This window comes from Scardinius erythrophthalmus, assembly GCF_964197995.2.
Source record: "Scardinius erythrophthalmus genome assembly, chromosome: 17".
NCBI classification, from domain to species: Eukaryota; Metazoa; Chordata; class Actinopteri; order Cypriniformes; family Leuciscidae; genus Scardinius; species Scardinius erythrophthalmus.
In genome coordinates this window covers 4,824,361-4,840,559 of record NC_138237.1, presented here as the reverse complement: position 1 = coordinate 4,840,559, position 16,199 = coordinate 4,824,361, and the positions used below count along the sequence as shown (strand labels likewise).

The following is a 16,199-nucleotide window of genomic DNA, read 5'->3' as shown; positions in this document are numbered from 1 at the left end:
ATTGTACCATGTAAACATTGTAACGTTTCTGTTTAGGAGTGAATACGTGTATGCAAGGTTTAAAGGGGAAGTTTTATTTCTCCTCTCCAACCTTTACCTGCCTATTCACCATTCAGTCTGTAAAAAAGAGATTTCGCTCTCTTTTAAAGGTGCAGTGTGTGATTTTTAGACGTCACAATAAGTTGATCTTCATAGAAGGGGGTTCCCGCGGTTATGTAGATATAAATGACTCATTCTAAGGTAATAAGAACATAACGGTTCATTAAGTAAGGTCTTTATACACCACTGAAAACATAGTTATGGATCTTATATTGCATTTCTGTCAATAGATCCTCAGAAATATGACACATTGCACCTTTAAAGATCGGATGGGGGGCCCATACATACCTTCGCCTTGGGCCCCCAATTTGCTAAATCCGCCACTGTATATCAGTGAGCAGTATTAAAGATGATTGTGGATGAATGTTTTCAGTTTTACTCAGTGTGACATTGTGAACTTTAATTTTAAGAAGCGCCAGTGAAAAATGTACACTCTTTGCCAGTTTAACTTTTAAGCATATTTTAAGGTGTGTCGCATGCATTTTGACACATGGGATATCCATTGACCTGTAAAAATATTTCAGACTCATTTATACAAATATACTTTGTTTTTCCATGTATTTGTAATTCAACCGAGCTCCACAAACACACTTTGTTAATTGATGATATTTATTTGAATGTACAACAGATGCAAAAAAACAATTGTATATGAACCTCATTCAAATATTTTATTACTTGGTAAAGTTGCATTTTAAGGTTCCAACAGTAAGAAATAAACAGCATCTTTTAGAGGAACAGAAACATTAATGTGAAGCTAATGCCCTTTCTCACTGACCTGACTCAATCATATTTGTTCATTATATGTTTGTTCTTTCTAACGTAACATTTCTCCGCATATGCTCAAAAGACATCACTAACTCACACAGAAACATAAATGCTTATCATCAATCTCTGGATCTATAGGGTTTGTTTTGCGTTCATTCTGTGCAAGTGTAAATTCATCGTCTTTGAATCCGTAACATTGTTGATATGTTCTACTGGTCACATGTCAGAGATGACTGGTACATAAGACATCATGTGAGTTTAACTTTAGCAGAGATTCTGCTTCGTCATCATCTTCCTCACTGGCATTTCTGATCCGTTGTTCAGGGTTTCTGAGCGAGCAGCGTGCTGAGTTTGATCTTGCCATCCATAGACGCGGTGAGGCACGTGCCACAGTCCATCGCTGAGCACCAATCCACCGTCACGACAGGCGCTTTATGACCACCGAGAGACAAGACGCTCTCGAGACCCACGTCTGCCTTGCTTAACTAGACGAGAGGAGAGAAGATAGGCCTATTAGCTTAGATTTAATTACTAAAACTTTCAAATTGAGATGAAAACTAATTAAACAAAAATTCAAAATATGAATAAAAACTATCATACTATATCAATGCTACTGAAATTACACTGATTCGGTACAGATGTGTCGATTCGATCAGATTCAATGGTTATAGATTCAATTAGGGTGACCACCCGTCCCGCGTAGCGCGTGCGCGCACAGCGTTTGAAGCCCAATTCACGCGTCACGCAAATTGAGACCGTGTCACGCATAATCTATGCTTGCTCAAAAAAAAAGTTGGTCGCTCTATATACTCGAGCCCAAGCAGACAAACGAACATTACTTGGCATTTCAGCACGCTATTGTTGTCACACAAACCCCTCAGTTGAACTGCTGACTAGGTTGTTGTCAACTTTTTCGTTGTTGTCATGACAGCGCACGCACGCGCATACCAGACACACTTGGAAGGAAGGAACTTTTAGATGCGCGCTTTCCAATTCGAAAAATTCGAGAAAGAGACTGAGTCTGAGAGGCAACGGCATCATCAATTAAAAAGAGAAGGTGTGAGTACAAGAAACAAGAATGGGGAAATTAATATTTGTGGCTGAAAGGTGTTGAGGGGGATACCGAGAGGGCTTTTTGTGACCTTTGCAAAACGTCCTTCTCAATCGGACATGGAGGGAGGGGAATACGAGGTCAATCGTTAAATTTTTTTTAAATACTTTTTTTTAACTGTTCCTGTGGTGTTGAGCAACTACAATTCCTGTTAATCCTATAAATTTATATTATAATTTATTAATTTATTTAAAGTAAATAAATTGTAATGAAAAATAAATAAAATTAAATAGTAAATCTTAAGTGGAAGTACATCTGTCAATTCATTGAATGTTCAAAATATTATGAGTCTTTATTTAGAAAAAAAATACACATTGGTTGGCTTATTCATGAGCATACATAAAAATTACACGTTTAGGAGAATAGGGCATTATTAATACTATGCAAGGTGGTATGTGCTTGAAATTTGTTAACCACTATCAGTGAGTCTGCCAGTGGGGCACCGCCGCGCCAGCAGTGTCCCACATTGTCCCTCAGAAACATACCCCTTGTCCCCCCTTGGGCTTATTAGCAGGTGGTCACCCTAGATTCAATACAAATGCTAATAAAAAAAAAATCAGTTTTTATTTATCAGTTTACAAATGGTGAATTAATCCAAAGAAATTAAGAGCCATAGAACTTTATATTAAACTTTTTATTTCAGGTACACATACATTAAAACAACTATTTCAACTGAATTTTGATGGAAAATGATAGCCTAAGCAGTCACATGCCTTGTTCAAAAAGGATCAGGTAATTTTACTTTTAGGATAAAATATAATTAAATCTTACAACATTAGCTGTTGTGCTAATAATGAAAGCTCTCAGATTTCATTAAATTCTCATTTTGTGTTCCGAACATGAAAGAACGTCTTACGGGTTTGAAACGACATTAGGGTGAGTAATTCATTTTTGGGTGAACTAACCGTTTAAGAACTGGAAAAAGGTAAATAAGAGGGTGACATCTAGTGGAAAAGTAATGAGATTCAAGTTGATGCGTCCAAGTCATGTCGGAAAGATCGTGTTTATCTGAGTTGAAAGCACAAACAAGTGGGAAACTTGGAATTTTCTTTGAGCTCCGAGTTGGAGGCGGTTGCTGTATTTGTGTAGTTAATTAAGAGAAGGTACATCGTGCTCAAACGAAAGTGACTTATAAACTTGTATACAAACTTGAACGCATGATTAAGTTCAATCTTTGCGAAAAAAAAAAAAAAATAATAAATCATGGCTTTTGAGAATCGACAAGATAAAAAAAATAAATAAAAAACGTAATTGAAAAAACTACCAGCCTTAATTGATAATGACAGAAACGGCTAAAAAGATACTGGTAACAAAACAGAGAACCAAATAAAAAACTGAACCAATTCCTCAATGATCTGAGCTCATCTGTAAGAGCGGTTGGTAAATGTGTGTTTACCCGGTAGATGTTTCCTCCATTACCGGCGCAGGTGAGAACATGTTGCCCCTCAGAGTCGAAAGCGAAGAGACGACCGTGTGGAACCTGAACCTGTTTATATCCACTGTAACCCGACAGCACAAACGGCCCCACGGCATCCTGGGATAGCGAGTACTCCGACTGTTTCACGCCACAGCGGTGGATATTCCACTGAACAAACTGACAACAAACACAACATGATGTTTACATACAGCAATCTCAGATGAACATTTAATTGTTGGTGTCTAAACTGAAATTAATGAATTGTTGAATCAGAGCTTTAAACTGATTCACTGAAATGAATCACATTTGTCTTTTTTTTTTGTGTGTGGACAAAATCAAGAAATCCATGCGAATTTCATGTGAAGGCTAAACATTTTGTAGATTTCACAACAGGGGTTCAATGAAAGTATTTATTTTAAGTTCCCCTGAGATTTTAAGTAGAGATTCACTGATGTATTGGTCACCGATATTTATCGCTGATTTTTCATCAGTTTAAAACCATCGGATATAGCATGAAAAAGGGCGGTATAGCAAACCAATAGTTTATTAATTAACTTTGTGTGTTGTATTATGCCTTTCTATTTATTTAGAAAATATTAAAAGTTCTATAATAAGAAGTCAAATATGAGGTAACGTTATTAAGAAATATTTAATAGCATAAATAACCTCTGAATGTTAAATTAATCCAATCCATGTTCAATGAAAATGATTAGATGATGCAGCCATAAACTAGCCAGTATACCTTAATGCATGCTTTTTTGAACTTTGCATCAGTGTGTGTGGCTCAAAGACATAATTAGTGTTAATGATCAGCGATTACAGAACAGATAAGTATAAACACAGAAAGAGATTCCCATCACCTTCCCGTCCTCTCCGATGCTAAAGACCGTGTTCTCGTCGTAGCTGAACTCCACGCTGTACACTTCACCATCATGAGCCTTCCAGCTCAACGCGCTCTCATAGCGCTGCATGTCTACAGAGAAACATTTCAACATGCAAGTTAAATGAGCCACTTAGTGTCAAGAAGCAGGCGAGGAAGGATAATGAGTAGAAGAGGCAGATCCAATGCAGACAAAGGGTAAAAACACAACAGCTTCGCACAAAAAGACAAAGACTATACTGGACAGAGAACAGTGGTCTTAAATACACTGGAGATAACCAACTGAACAAGAAACAGGTGCGCAAAACAATCAGAACCAAGACAGCAAACTAGTGCATAAACCTAGAAAACAGAAAAAAATAGGGAACAAAAAGCAGGAACAAAACACAATCAAATACAAACATAACATAAACCTGACACTTGGGGTTTAGTATATCGATTTAAATATTATCGATTTAATGGCACCAGGACTGACACTATTGGATACGAACAAAATTAAAACTGAATTGAGCTAATGTCACTAACTTTGCAACATCGATAAAGTTATTGAACTGAACTGAATCAACACTGAACTGAACTAAATAATGACACTATTGTCTTCTGTAGAGCAGCTTTATAGCTGAGATTGAATTTGTTTCATAATTGATGAATTTTGCAACATTGACACTGTTATTTTCCTGAAGCTGATTCGAAACGGTCTGGATTGTATAAAGTACTGTAGAAATAAACAACTACCGAACAGCCGTATCATCCCGTCCGCCGCTCCGGTCACCAGCAGGTTTCCGTTGTGGTTAAACGCCGTGCAGTTTATGGCGACCGGTCCCGGCTCCAGCGAAAACTGCAGCTGAACGCAATAACAACAAGATAAACGTCAGTAAAAACCAGTGTGCAGACGTGACATGTGTGTGTTGGTGACGTTTGGCTTCAGTACCTGCTGCTTGACCGTTTTGGTGTCCCACAGCAGCAGATGTCCGGATACGGGACCGGATCCTCGCGCGTCGCTCTCCGTCGCGACAGCAAAATTAGCAGCTTGAGCCGCCGCGGAGCAAACGAACGACGTCCCGCTGGGACTGCAGGCCAGCGACAGGATCCTGAACACATGAATACGTATTGAGTGGACTACTTTAAAAAAATGGTATGTGAGTATGCAACTATAGCTAATCAATAAGATGCATGTAGAAATTGAGATTTAAATCCTGGTGCATTATGGGTAATCTGTAGGGCTGGGTTGAAAATATAAAATGATTCTTGATAAACTGATATCGATTCTTAAATCTCAGAATTCGATCTTTTAGTCTAAGCTGTTTTTTAAGTTGATGCGTGAAGAAAACTACACTAAACATTGGTTGTTGCCCCTCTCTTGAATGTCTCAGTTCAAACGGCACGTGAACCGATCATCTTGTCCGCTTTACTACTAGTTGTAGCACCAAATAAACATGAATGAACATCAGAGGGAATATTGAAAGAAACTGATTGAACTGAATCATGTCTCATGTAATCTATCAAGTTAGCTCGAAAAATAACTCTAGAGAGCAGAGCATTTTGATCAATATATGCACTTTATTGCATATTTATTATATTTTTACTTAACCTGTTCTTCAATATTAGCAATGCACCGATATTAAAATTTTGCCTGATACGATAACTGATAATTCTTTATATTTATAAAGCCGATAACCGACATATTGGCCGATAAATCAAAAATGTTTATAATTTTTGTGAGTCTGATTACAAAAACAAAAGTCTCACCATTAAAATCCATGTCCCAAGCACACAATTATAAAGATGTTCTCATTATAATTTTATGTAGCCAATTTGACAGACTTGAGCTGAACATGTTGCACTTAATTGTATTTTCCTTTTTTGAAGTGATTCCAATCATATTTCAAGCAATTTAATACCATCATGGTAAACAGTGAACATCTGAAGTGTCTCAGCTAAAGGAAATAATCCATTATGTATCAGCTTTAATAAATCGGCCAAATTTTCTTATCGGCCCGATGATATTAAAAATGAGCATATATCGGCCGATACCAATATGGTGGCATCCCTATTCAATATTTAATGTATGTTTAAATAAATCCATCAGATATAATTTAAAATGTTTAAATAAACAAACTGGAGTAGAAACATAAGAATTTATTATTAAAAAGTTTTTTTTTTATAAACAGCCCTATGTGCAATTTAAATGTTTGTACACAAATCAGCTGTTAATTTCAACCTTTAGTAATGTACTGACAGGCTTCCCTAAACAGTTCACCACATTAGTTGAGAAAGACTGATTTACTTTGAAATCAAATCGTGAAATGTGTGTCAGTGCCTAACACTAGTGATCTGCGGGGACTCACCGCGGGTGGACGGTGTCTATTGACATCTCGTACAAACTCTTCTTGGCGTCCGTGTCGTAAAGCCTCACCGTGCCGACGCCACTGCCGAGCAACAGCTGCAGGAGGAAAACGCCACATAAACCAGTAAAACCAACCAAATACTGTTTTTAGCAAGATTTACAGCTTAAAAATGCAAACAATGTAAATGCCATCTGAATCTATTTCTCTGGGTATATTCATGAACAAGTGTTGTGATTTACCAGTCTGTCAGGTTTGGCCGCCCACTCCAGAGAGAGAAGCGGAGACTTGGACATGATGGTGGCTTTGGTTTGCATGATGGGATTGAAGGCCCAAACCTTCACCACCCCGTCCACATCCAGACTGGCCACTTTTCTGCCAGAGCAGTCCACCCTAAAACACAAACACACAACTGATGACGCCAATAAAAGCTCATATAGTGAAACACCCATACGCTCATTAACATATCAACACCAATTCAGTGTTAAGCATCCGAAACCGTATGCAGAGATTAGCCAATGACAACAGAGCTCATTTACATACAGCAATCCTACAGCCAGTGTAATAGATTCAGAGGAGGATGATGATTATTAGACAGTAAATTATGACTGTTTTTAAAAGGAGACCGTTTCCAAGGTCTTGCTGTTTTTGGTCTCTAATAGATCAGGTTTTCCTGCTTGAATGTTGATTATTCTCCTCATATTCTCCATTGTTGCGGCTCCTCTCTTCCCAGTCTGTCAGTAACGCTCTGTTCACTTCCTGTCTCTATGAAGCCCCTCCTTCTGAAAAGCACACTGTGCTCTGATTGGTCGGCTGGAGCAGTGTGTTGTGATTGGTCGAGCGCTTCGAGTGCGTTTGGGAAATGTCCCGCTCTTACCATAACCACCAGTTTAACACACTACTAACTAACTCAACCAGGCCCCGCCCCTTTATTCTGCGTATGAATTATTATATTGAGGAATATTGTGACGTGTTTGTTCCCGGGAGAAACTCAAGACTACAATGGAGGCGTTTCAGGAGTTCAGAAACACTGACTCTGATATACAGAAGAACTCTGAGCTCAAACAGCGACATTACACACACTGAAGAAACATGAACATGGAGTAACCCATAATACGACCCCTGGCCGCACGCACCTGCAGTGCATGATGGATGAGTGATGTTCTCCATACTCTTCCTGACTCAGCTTAATAAAGGGCTGCTCCACTCCAGCTCCGCCCACTTCACAGACTCGCGTCTGATTGGTGGAGTCCATTTGATCAGGAGCTTCGGTTTGAGTATCTGGATCCAAATCGTTTTTCTTCTCCGAACTCTGTGGAAATCAAAAATACACACAGAGAAACACGATAGATAATGCATGATGATGATGTCAGTGTGATTTCAACTTCATTATATGTGACCCTGGACCACAAAACCAGCCATAAGGGTCACATTTTTGAAATTGAGATTTATATATAATTGGAAAGCTGAATAAATAAGCGTTGGGATCTGGAATCTGAGGGTGCAAAAAAATCTAAATAATCAGAAAATCGCCTTTAAAGTCCTAGATGTTGTTGCATCCACTCACAAAAATAAATTTTATATATTTACAGTAGGAAATGATGGAACATGATCTTTACTTAATATCCTAAAGATTTTTGGCATAAAATAAAAATTGATAATTTTGACCCGTACAATGTATTGTTGGCTATTGCCACATATATACCCGTACTACTTATGACTGGTTTTGTGGTCCAGGGTCACATATACTGTATATAAACATTTTAATAATAGTAAACCCAGGATGGGTTTAGCATTAGTTAACATGAACTAAGAACGAAAAATAGTATTAACTAATCTTAGCTAATGTTAAACTAATGTTAACAAATGGAGCCTTATTGTAAAGTGTTCCCAGAAATCTGAACATTTATAAAGTTAATGTAGTGATTCTTCTGGTTGCTTTGGTTCATGGAACTTTTAAAATCCCCATGGAGGAAATTAATGGGAAAAAAAAGTCCCGAACCGAATCCCTTGAATGAGTGTTTGGCTACGGTAGTGCCAGTGTCACGCGAGGAGCAAACCACAGGAAACACTGAACATGAGCAGAGAGCGAGACCGAGAGGTCTTTGTTTCTCGGACCTGCACTGAGGGTTTGGAGAGCAGCTCTTTTCTCTCTTTCTCGTGGTCATGCACTCTTCTCGTTCGGGGATGACCCGTGGCCGGATCCACCGTCACCGCGGAAACAGCGGGCATCTTCAAGTCTTTCGCGGCGGCCGGATCTTTTGCTTTCGCGGACTGAAAATCACAGAGAGAAAAACCTTCAGATTAGCAGAAGGACAGAGACATCTAGTTGTCAAAGCAACATTTGCAACACTTATAAGTTATTGCATTAACTAACATAAACTAACAATGAGCAATACATTTGTTACAGTATTTATTAATATTTGTTAACATTAATAAAACATTAAAATATAACTGTTCTTTGTTAGTTCAGCTCCATCCAATAATTATAAAAAGATAGACTAATCAATGCAATAAAAATGCAACAAAAATCACTAAAACTTTAATTGACATGAAAAATACAAAATAAGAACTAATTCAAAATATTTACAAACACCTCAAAGGTTATGCCCTTTTTGTTACTAGAGCAGGTTTTCCAGCTTGAATGTTGATTATTTTCCTCATATTCTCCATTGTTGCGGCTCCTCTCTTCCCAGTCTGTCAGTAACGCTCTGTTCACTTCCTGTCTCTATGAAGCCCCTCCTTCTGAAAAGCACACTGTGCTCTGATTGGTCGGCTGGAGCAGTGTGTTGTGATTGGTCGAGCGCTTCAAGTGTGTTTGAATGCCCCGCCCCTTAACATAACCACCAGTTTAACACACTACTAACTAACTCAACCAGGCCCCGCCCCTTTATTCTGCGTATTAATTATTATAATGAGGAATATTGTGACGTGTTCGTTCCCGGAAAAGAAACTCAAGTCTACAATGGAGGCATTTCAGGAGTTCAGAAACACTGACACTGATATACAGAAGAACTTTTTCATGCTTAAACAGAAACTTAAACACACTAAAGAAAGATGAACATGGAAAGAGCTTAAAGGGATAGTTCACCCAAAAATAAAAATTAGCCCATGATTTACTCACCCTCAAGTCATGAGGGGGGTTAATGAAGGCCTTCTGAAGCGAAGACATGCGTTGAAGAAAAATATCCATATTTAACACGTTACAAAGTAAAATTCTAGCTTCTGGCCAAACGTAGTCTACAACGTCCGCAACTCATGATGTCAGAAGTAGCGTAAATATCAACAGTACGTCGCATTACTCGCATTAGTTGCGTTTTAGAGTTGTGAAATCCATATGTTCATTTGTCCAGAAGCTAGTTATTTTACTTTATAAAGTTTTAAATATGAATATTTATCTAACACAAACGCATCTTTTATGATGGATAGATGCACTTTTATGATGGATGGATGCACTTTTATGATGGATAAATGCACTTTTATGATGGATAAATGCACTTTTATGATGGATGGATGCACTTATGATGGATAGATGCACTTATGATGGATAGATGCACTTATGATGGATAGATGCACTTTTATCATGGATAGATGCACTTTTATGATGGATAGATGCACAATTATGATGGATAGATGCACTTTTATGATGGATAGATGCACAATTATGATGGATAGATGCACAATTATGATGGATAGATGCACTTTTATGATGGATAGATGCACTTTTATGATGGATAGATGCACAATTATGATGGATAGATGCACTTTTATGATGGATAGATGCACAATTATGATGGATAGATGCACAATTATGATGGATAGATGCACTTTTATGATGGATGGATGCACTTTTATGATGGATGGATGCACTTTTATGATGGATGAATGCGCTTTGATGGACTTCAAAACAGAAACAACCATTCACTCACATTATAAAGCATGGAAGAGCCAGGACATTTTTTAATATAACTGATTGTATGCGTCTGAAAGAATAATGTCATATACACCTAGGATTTAAGGGTGAGTAAATCATGGGCTAATTTTCATTTTTGGGTGAACTATCCCTTTAATAGTATCTTAACGATGTTGAAATAACGCTGGATGTACCTGTGCTCCGGCGGGAGAGTCCTTCCGGCCTAGCGAGGCCTGTGTGGGCGAGGATTGTGGCCCCGGGGCCGTTTTCCCAGGAGCCCGTCTGGCCTGAGGGAGGAACGTGGAGAAGAAGTTTCTGGTCGGTGTGGTCATGTTCACGTTCCTTTGACTGTACACGAGCTCACTGAGAAAACAGATGAAACATCGCTCACGTTTCTGAAAAAACACACACACTGCACACTACCTGATTTTCCCGCTCACTTCCCTTCCTCTGTTTCCCCTTTTCCAGTTTGAATGCCAAAGAGGCTTTTTATCAAGAATCGTAGTTTAAAATGATTTAATATTCATGAAGAGCTTGCAGAAACAGGAACAGGAACCTTTACACCTCATTGATATTTGTGCAGATCCGTTCTGTGTGCTTCACATGTATCAAAAATAGTTTTGATTTAATATTTTTCCATGATTTTTCCCAAAATCAAACGTAATGAACCCCGTATTATCACAGTGATGTACAGAAATGATCACAGACACAATCAAGACTATTGTGAGGAAGTTACGTTTCAAGTGAATGTTTATTCACTGATCAAATGCTCGTCAGTCTCATTATTTTCAGTTCATAATTGTAAACATCGACATAATGTGAAATGGTTGGATTAAAAACACCCAGCGTGAACAAATGGATGATTTCAGTCCTAGAGTCTCCTCACAGCTCAGTGTCGCCGAGTCGGTCCATGTGCTGGACGTATGGCGGGAGTTTGTGATGCACCATCACCTCGTCTTTCTTTGGCCGTGGTTCTCCTTGAAGAGCAAATAACTGGAAGGAAGGGAGATGTTTGATTACAGACAGATGCATCTCAACAAAATTACTGCTCTTCTAAGGGAGTTAATAGGCCACTAAAAGTCACAGATCGAAAAATAATAGGCATGAATCAAAACTTTAAAGGGACAGTTCACCTTAAAATCAAAGTAAAGTCCTCATTTACCCACCCTGGTGTTGTTTTAATGCCGTAAGCCCTTCATTATTTTTTGGACCTCAAAAGGAGAATTTTTATAAAATGTTCTTGAAAAAATTAGTTTGGTGAAAAACAAGCTTTTAATGTTGTTTATGTGTCTATGTGGTGTTTTTAATATGCTTTAAGACAAAGCATGTGTAAATTCATAAGTCGACACCATTGCTGAGTATTTCCTCCTTAAAACTGCAGTGAACCAAAGACAGTCTCAAAAACACGCTTTGAAATCACTGGTGTTTCTAACGTCACAAACTACCTTGTAACCAATCAGATCAACGTGTGATCGTCAACCAGTGGATCTCTGAGCTGAGTGAGTGAGTAGAGACGGGGCTCATTTGCATATTCATAGAACCGTGTATACTAAATGAGGCAAGGGTGTCGAGTTACATTCAAGATATTTTAAGGCAGGAAGAATTTTGTTTTTGTTTTTTCAAGGAAAAAATGTTTAAATATGTACTTTTGGTGATCTAAGATGAGTTTTAAGGGATACAATTATTGACTACAGGGGGACTTTAAGGAAGATCCTGATCTTGGCCGTTGGTCTGTGCTCGACTGCACGTTCATGAGACTCTATTAGTGCCGCAGTTCACTCCGACTCGCCCAGAAAAACACACAAGTTGTGAGAAATCAAGATTGATAAAAAAAATAAAAACACATCATGAAATACAATCCATGTACTTTCTATCTATCCGTTGTAACAAGAAGTTATCGCGTTCACATCTGTCATCTGACAACCAGAGAGATATTTAACTCTACTTTTTTGGGATTTCTAGGTATTGTATTTCATATTGCGTGTTGATTTATCACAACGTGTGTGTTTTTTTTTTACGGAGGAGCGCGGACGTGACAAAATTGGTCCAAAAAGGGCGTACGGCATTAGAACAACACCAGGGTGAATTAATGAGGACTTTACTTTCATTTTTAAGGTGAACTGTCCCTTTAAACTCTCCTTTTCAATTGATTGGCTAGAGGAGCCGTCAATCTAGAACTAGTGGACCAATGGTGACTCTAAATACCCTCCTCATTTACATAAAATTCGAATACATATAACATTTAGAAAAGCAAGTGATAAAACAGCATAAGTGTACACAAAATGAGAGAGAGAGAGAGAGCACAAACCAACAATAAAATAAAGGAAAACATTATTTTGAATTCATGTTTCAGTTTTGTGCAGTGTAATTTTAAATAAGGTTTGATTAATGCTTATTTTTTTATACAAATTTTTAATTTTTTTCAAAACAGTGTCGCATGCTGTGATACTTTTGGCGTAAAACTAATCCCATAGCCTTCTTCCATTGTAAGTGCATCACTGAACATGTTCAAGCTGAACAATGTATATTTTAGTGCAAGTTACTGACTAGCTCAACTAGTAAACAGTGAAGATCTCACCATCTGTCTGAACTGCTCGTTCTCCTCCTGAAGACCCGTGATTTTCTGTACTTCACTGTCAAAGCTCAAGAGCGCAGGCAGAGGTGAAGCTGTTAAGGAGCACTATCAATTTCATCACATTATATATGATTACATATGATCTGCAAAATATCCGGGATTAATGCATATAAAAAATTTGTACACAATAAATGTCATTTGTAAGCATCAAAGTCACATTTAGGCTATTTAAACAGCTGAAGGACGATCATGTTTCCCCCCATCCCATAATAGACAGATGTTACAGTGAGCGCATGGGTTGCCAGGCAACAGCAGTGTTTGGATATGCATGCACTGGAAGAGAACGCTGAGGAAGTTGTGCAGAGACACCAGGAAAGTGTCGGCCCACTGGCGGGAGAAGTACGGAGAGAAGACGGGATTCTGTTCCGGTGTGGAAATGAACGGCAGAGCGAACCATTCCCGCCACTCCGGCTGAGACTGAAGCTCCAGCGCCTGCCTCTGGAAAAACTCCTGCGTCTTCTCTGGATTCCTCGACTGAGACACAGGAGATACAAGATGAGTCTCACAACATAAACTACAGACAGACACCAAAACAAACCTTTTTTATTTATTAATCATAATTTTTCATTAATTATTGTTTAACATTATTATTATTATTATATATTTATTTGTATGATTCATTATATTAAGTAATTTTTTTTTAAATAAATTATTTATTATAAAAAATATGATTATTATTTATACAATATTAAGTATATAAATATATATTAATAAATACTATATTTATTAAAATTAAGTATTGATCCGTACAAATTCATCATCAGCATAAATTACATTTTTACTAACTTGAAATAATATAGCTTTTTATTATTTCATTATTTTTTAGAATTAATATTATTATTTAATTTACTATTATATTAAGTATATTTAATTAATAGCATTTTATTGTTATTTTATTTTTATTATTATTTATATTAAGTATATATTTACTTAGATTTGTATTATTAATGTTATATTATTTATTTAAATAATAGCATTGTAATTATTTAACGTTACTTTTTTTACATTTATAGAAGTATATATTTATATATTAATGATATTTATAATGATTAGCATAAATTAAATTTAGTACTACCTTGAAATAATATCGATTATTTTATTATGTAATTATTTAATTAACTATTTGTATTAAATACATATTTATTTCATAACATTATTATTATTTAATATTATTTAGATTAAGTATATATGAATGAATATTTTATTCATTAATATATCAATGATAATGATCATTTTAATTACTGATCAGTATACATTTAATTTAATACTACCTTGAAGCTTATTTTTGCATAGCAGTAACAAAATTAGAGTAGTAAATGTATGGAATTGTGATGAAAATGGCACAACAATGCAAATAATAATAATAATGCAATAATCCAAAAATAGGCTTTATTTTCTTTCATGCAAATGCAGTTGTTTAGTTTCTGTGCTGAGGTGTGTGTGGCGCTGCACCTGAACGCTGTGTATGACGTAGAAGCGATAAAGGCTGGTCCTCAGTTTGCTGACGGTGGGTCTGTAGACGTCCTCCAGCCTGGAGAAGAGCCTGCGGTCCAGATACGCCCAGTACTCCTTCAGACCCGCCAGATCATGGTTCTGAATCAGATGCTGGAGCTGATCGATGATTTTATCAACCTGGAACACACATCAACATTTACACTATCACATGTACATTTGATTCATGCATACTCATATTTGAATGCACATGACATTTTTGATGTGATAAACCTTATGTAATGTTTATTAAAAGCTATATTGTCCTACACTTCTGCATAAGCCAGGCTTGCAGGATGAGGTGAATAAACACATAAACTCACTCTGAAGCCTTTCTCCTTGTCTGCTTTGATCTCTGAGTCCAGATGTTTGAGTGTGCTGTTGAAACCTCGATAGATCAGATACTCTCGCACCAGATCATCTGTTCTCTCCACCGCTGCGGCCATTTCACATACTGGACCAATCCACAAACACAGGAGGATGCACATCATACATAAAAGACAACATTTTACATGCACGATTGTTTTGCATACAAAATGTTTCCGAATAATGGTGAGTCATAATAAACTAGTGCATATCACAGTTATATTTTGACTCGAAGCACAATGAGTTGATGCATGACACGATCTGTTTACTTCATCTGTTGATATGACACTGTCATTTATAACTGAATAATTAAATAAAAATGCTTTGAGTAAAACAGCGATGAAGACATATAAAGCTTTACCTGATTAAAATATGAATTCGATGCCTTCCTGTTTTCAACTTCTGTTCGTCATGTGATTGTAAGTGTCACGTGATAGACTCCAGCGTCATTGGATGACGTCAGCTGACCGCGCGTTCACGCCCACCGCCAGAGGGCGCGCTCACACTGCCATCACGTGCAGTAAGTAACGTTGTAACACCTTTCAATATTGTAAGGTATCTTGAGACCTCCATAGTCGCTTTAATGGAGGTAATAAACTCATAAGTGAATCTCAAGCCTTTTGTTAGTAATTCTCATTGTCATTTTCTGCAAGACAAATAATTATATAGCCTATAATATCAATGTAGTACCTTAATTGTTTCTCCTATAGACAGCAATGAGCTCCATTATATCTCCTGAACTATTAAAGAGCAACACACTCAACAACAACAACACTTTTCACCACTGTTCACACTCCTGGAAGTGTTTAACCAAATACAGATGCGCAGCAGATATTAGTTTTATGAGACTGATTTTCATAGCGCTCATACACTGTCATGGTTGAATAATCTAACACCACCAGGTTAAGCGATGGGAAGAGGAGGTTCGGTGACACAGACTATATATTAACTTGTCCTGAATTCAATTAGGAGAATCTGGTTTCCTGTTGGCTGTGCAATGACACTATTCTGATGAAAATGCTCATGGACATTTATCATATTTTGGTAAAACACTGCACATTAACTGTAGGTTACAGTACATTAACAGTAACTCCTCAAAATAAAGGTTCTTCATTGGCATCTGTGGTTCCATGACAAACCTTTAACATCCATTGAACCTTTCCATTGCACAAAAGGC

The 16,199-nt window shown here is 37.3% G+C and overlaps 1 protein-coding gene across 1 annotated transcript; it reads right to left on the bottom strand.

Moving 5' to 3' along the window:
- Positions 1-696: 696 nt before the first annotated feature.
- wdr91 (WD repeat domain 91) lies at positions 697-15,446 on the bottom strand. The gene is made up of 16 exons (XM_081390201.1): positions 15,384-15,446; positions 14,980-15,110; positions 14,618-14,797; positions 13,433-13,639; positions 13,109-13,192; positions 11,417-11,523; positions 10,725-10,893; positions 8,736-8,891; positions 7,754-7,929; positions 6,860-7,010; positions 6,621-6,715; positions 5,204-5,363; positions 5,008-5,116; positions 4,253-4,365; positions 3,372-3,569; positions 697-1,349 (listed from the first exon to the last, which is right to left on the bottom strand). The coding sequence occupies exons 2-16, from the start codon at positions 15,100-15,102 to the stop codon at positions 1,185-1,187; spliced, it is 2,193 nt and encodes a 730-aa protein (XP_081246327.1). The 5' UTR covers positions 15,103-15,110; positions 15,384-15,446; the 3' UTR covers positions 697-1,184.
- Between the last annotated feature and the right edge of the window lie 753 nt (positions 15,447-16,199).

What these genes read in the sequence shown, in the direction of transcription:
- wdr91 (XM_081390201.1), bottom strand. Translation starts at nt 15,102, where the DNA reads ATGGCCGCAGCGGTGGAGAGAACAGATGATCTGGTGCGAGAGTATCTG. An exon ending in ACGAGCAGTTCAGACAGATG is followed by an intron (nt 11,524 to 13,108) that starts GTGAGATCTTCA and finishes CCTTCCTTCCAG; the next exon opens with TTATTTGCTCTTCAAGGAGA. An exon ending in CGGCCAAACCTGACAGACTG is followed by an intron (nt 6,716 to 6,859) that starts GTAAATCACAAC and finishes TTCCTCCTGCAG; the next exon opens with CTGTTGCTCGGCAGTGGCGT.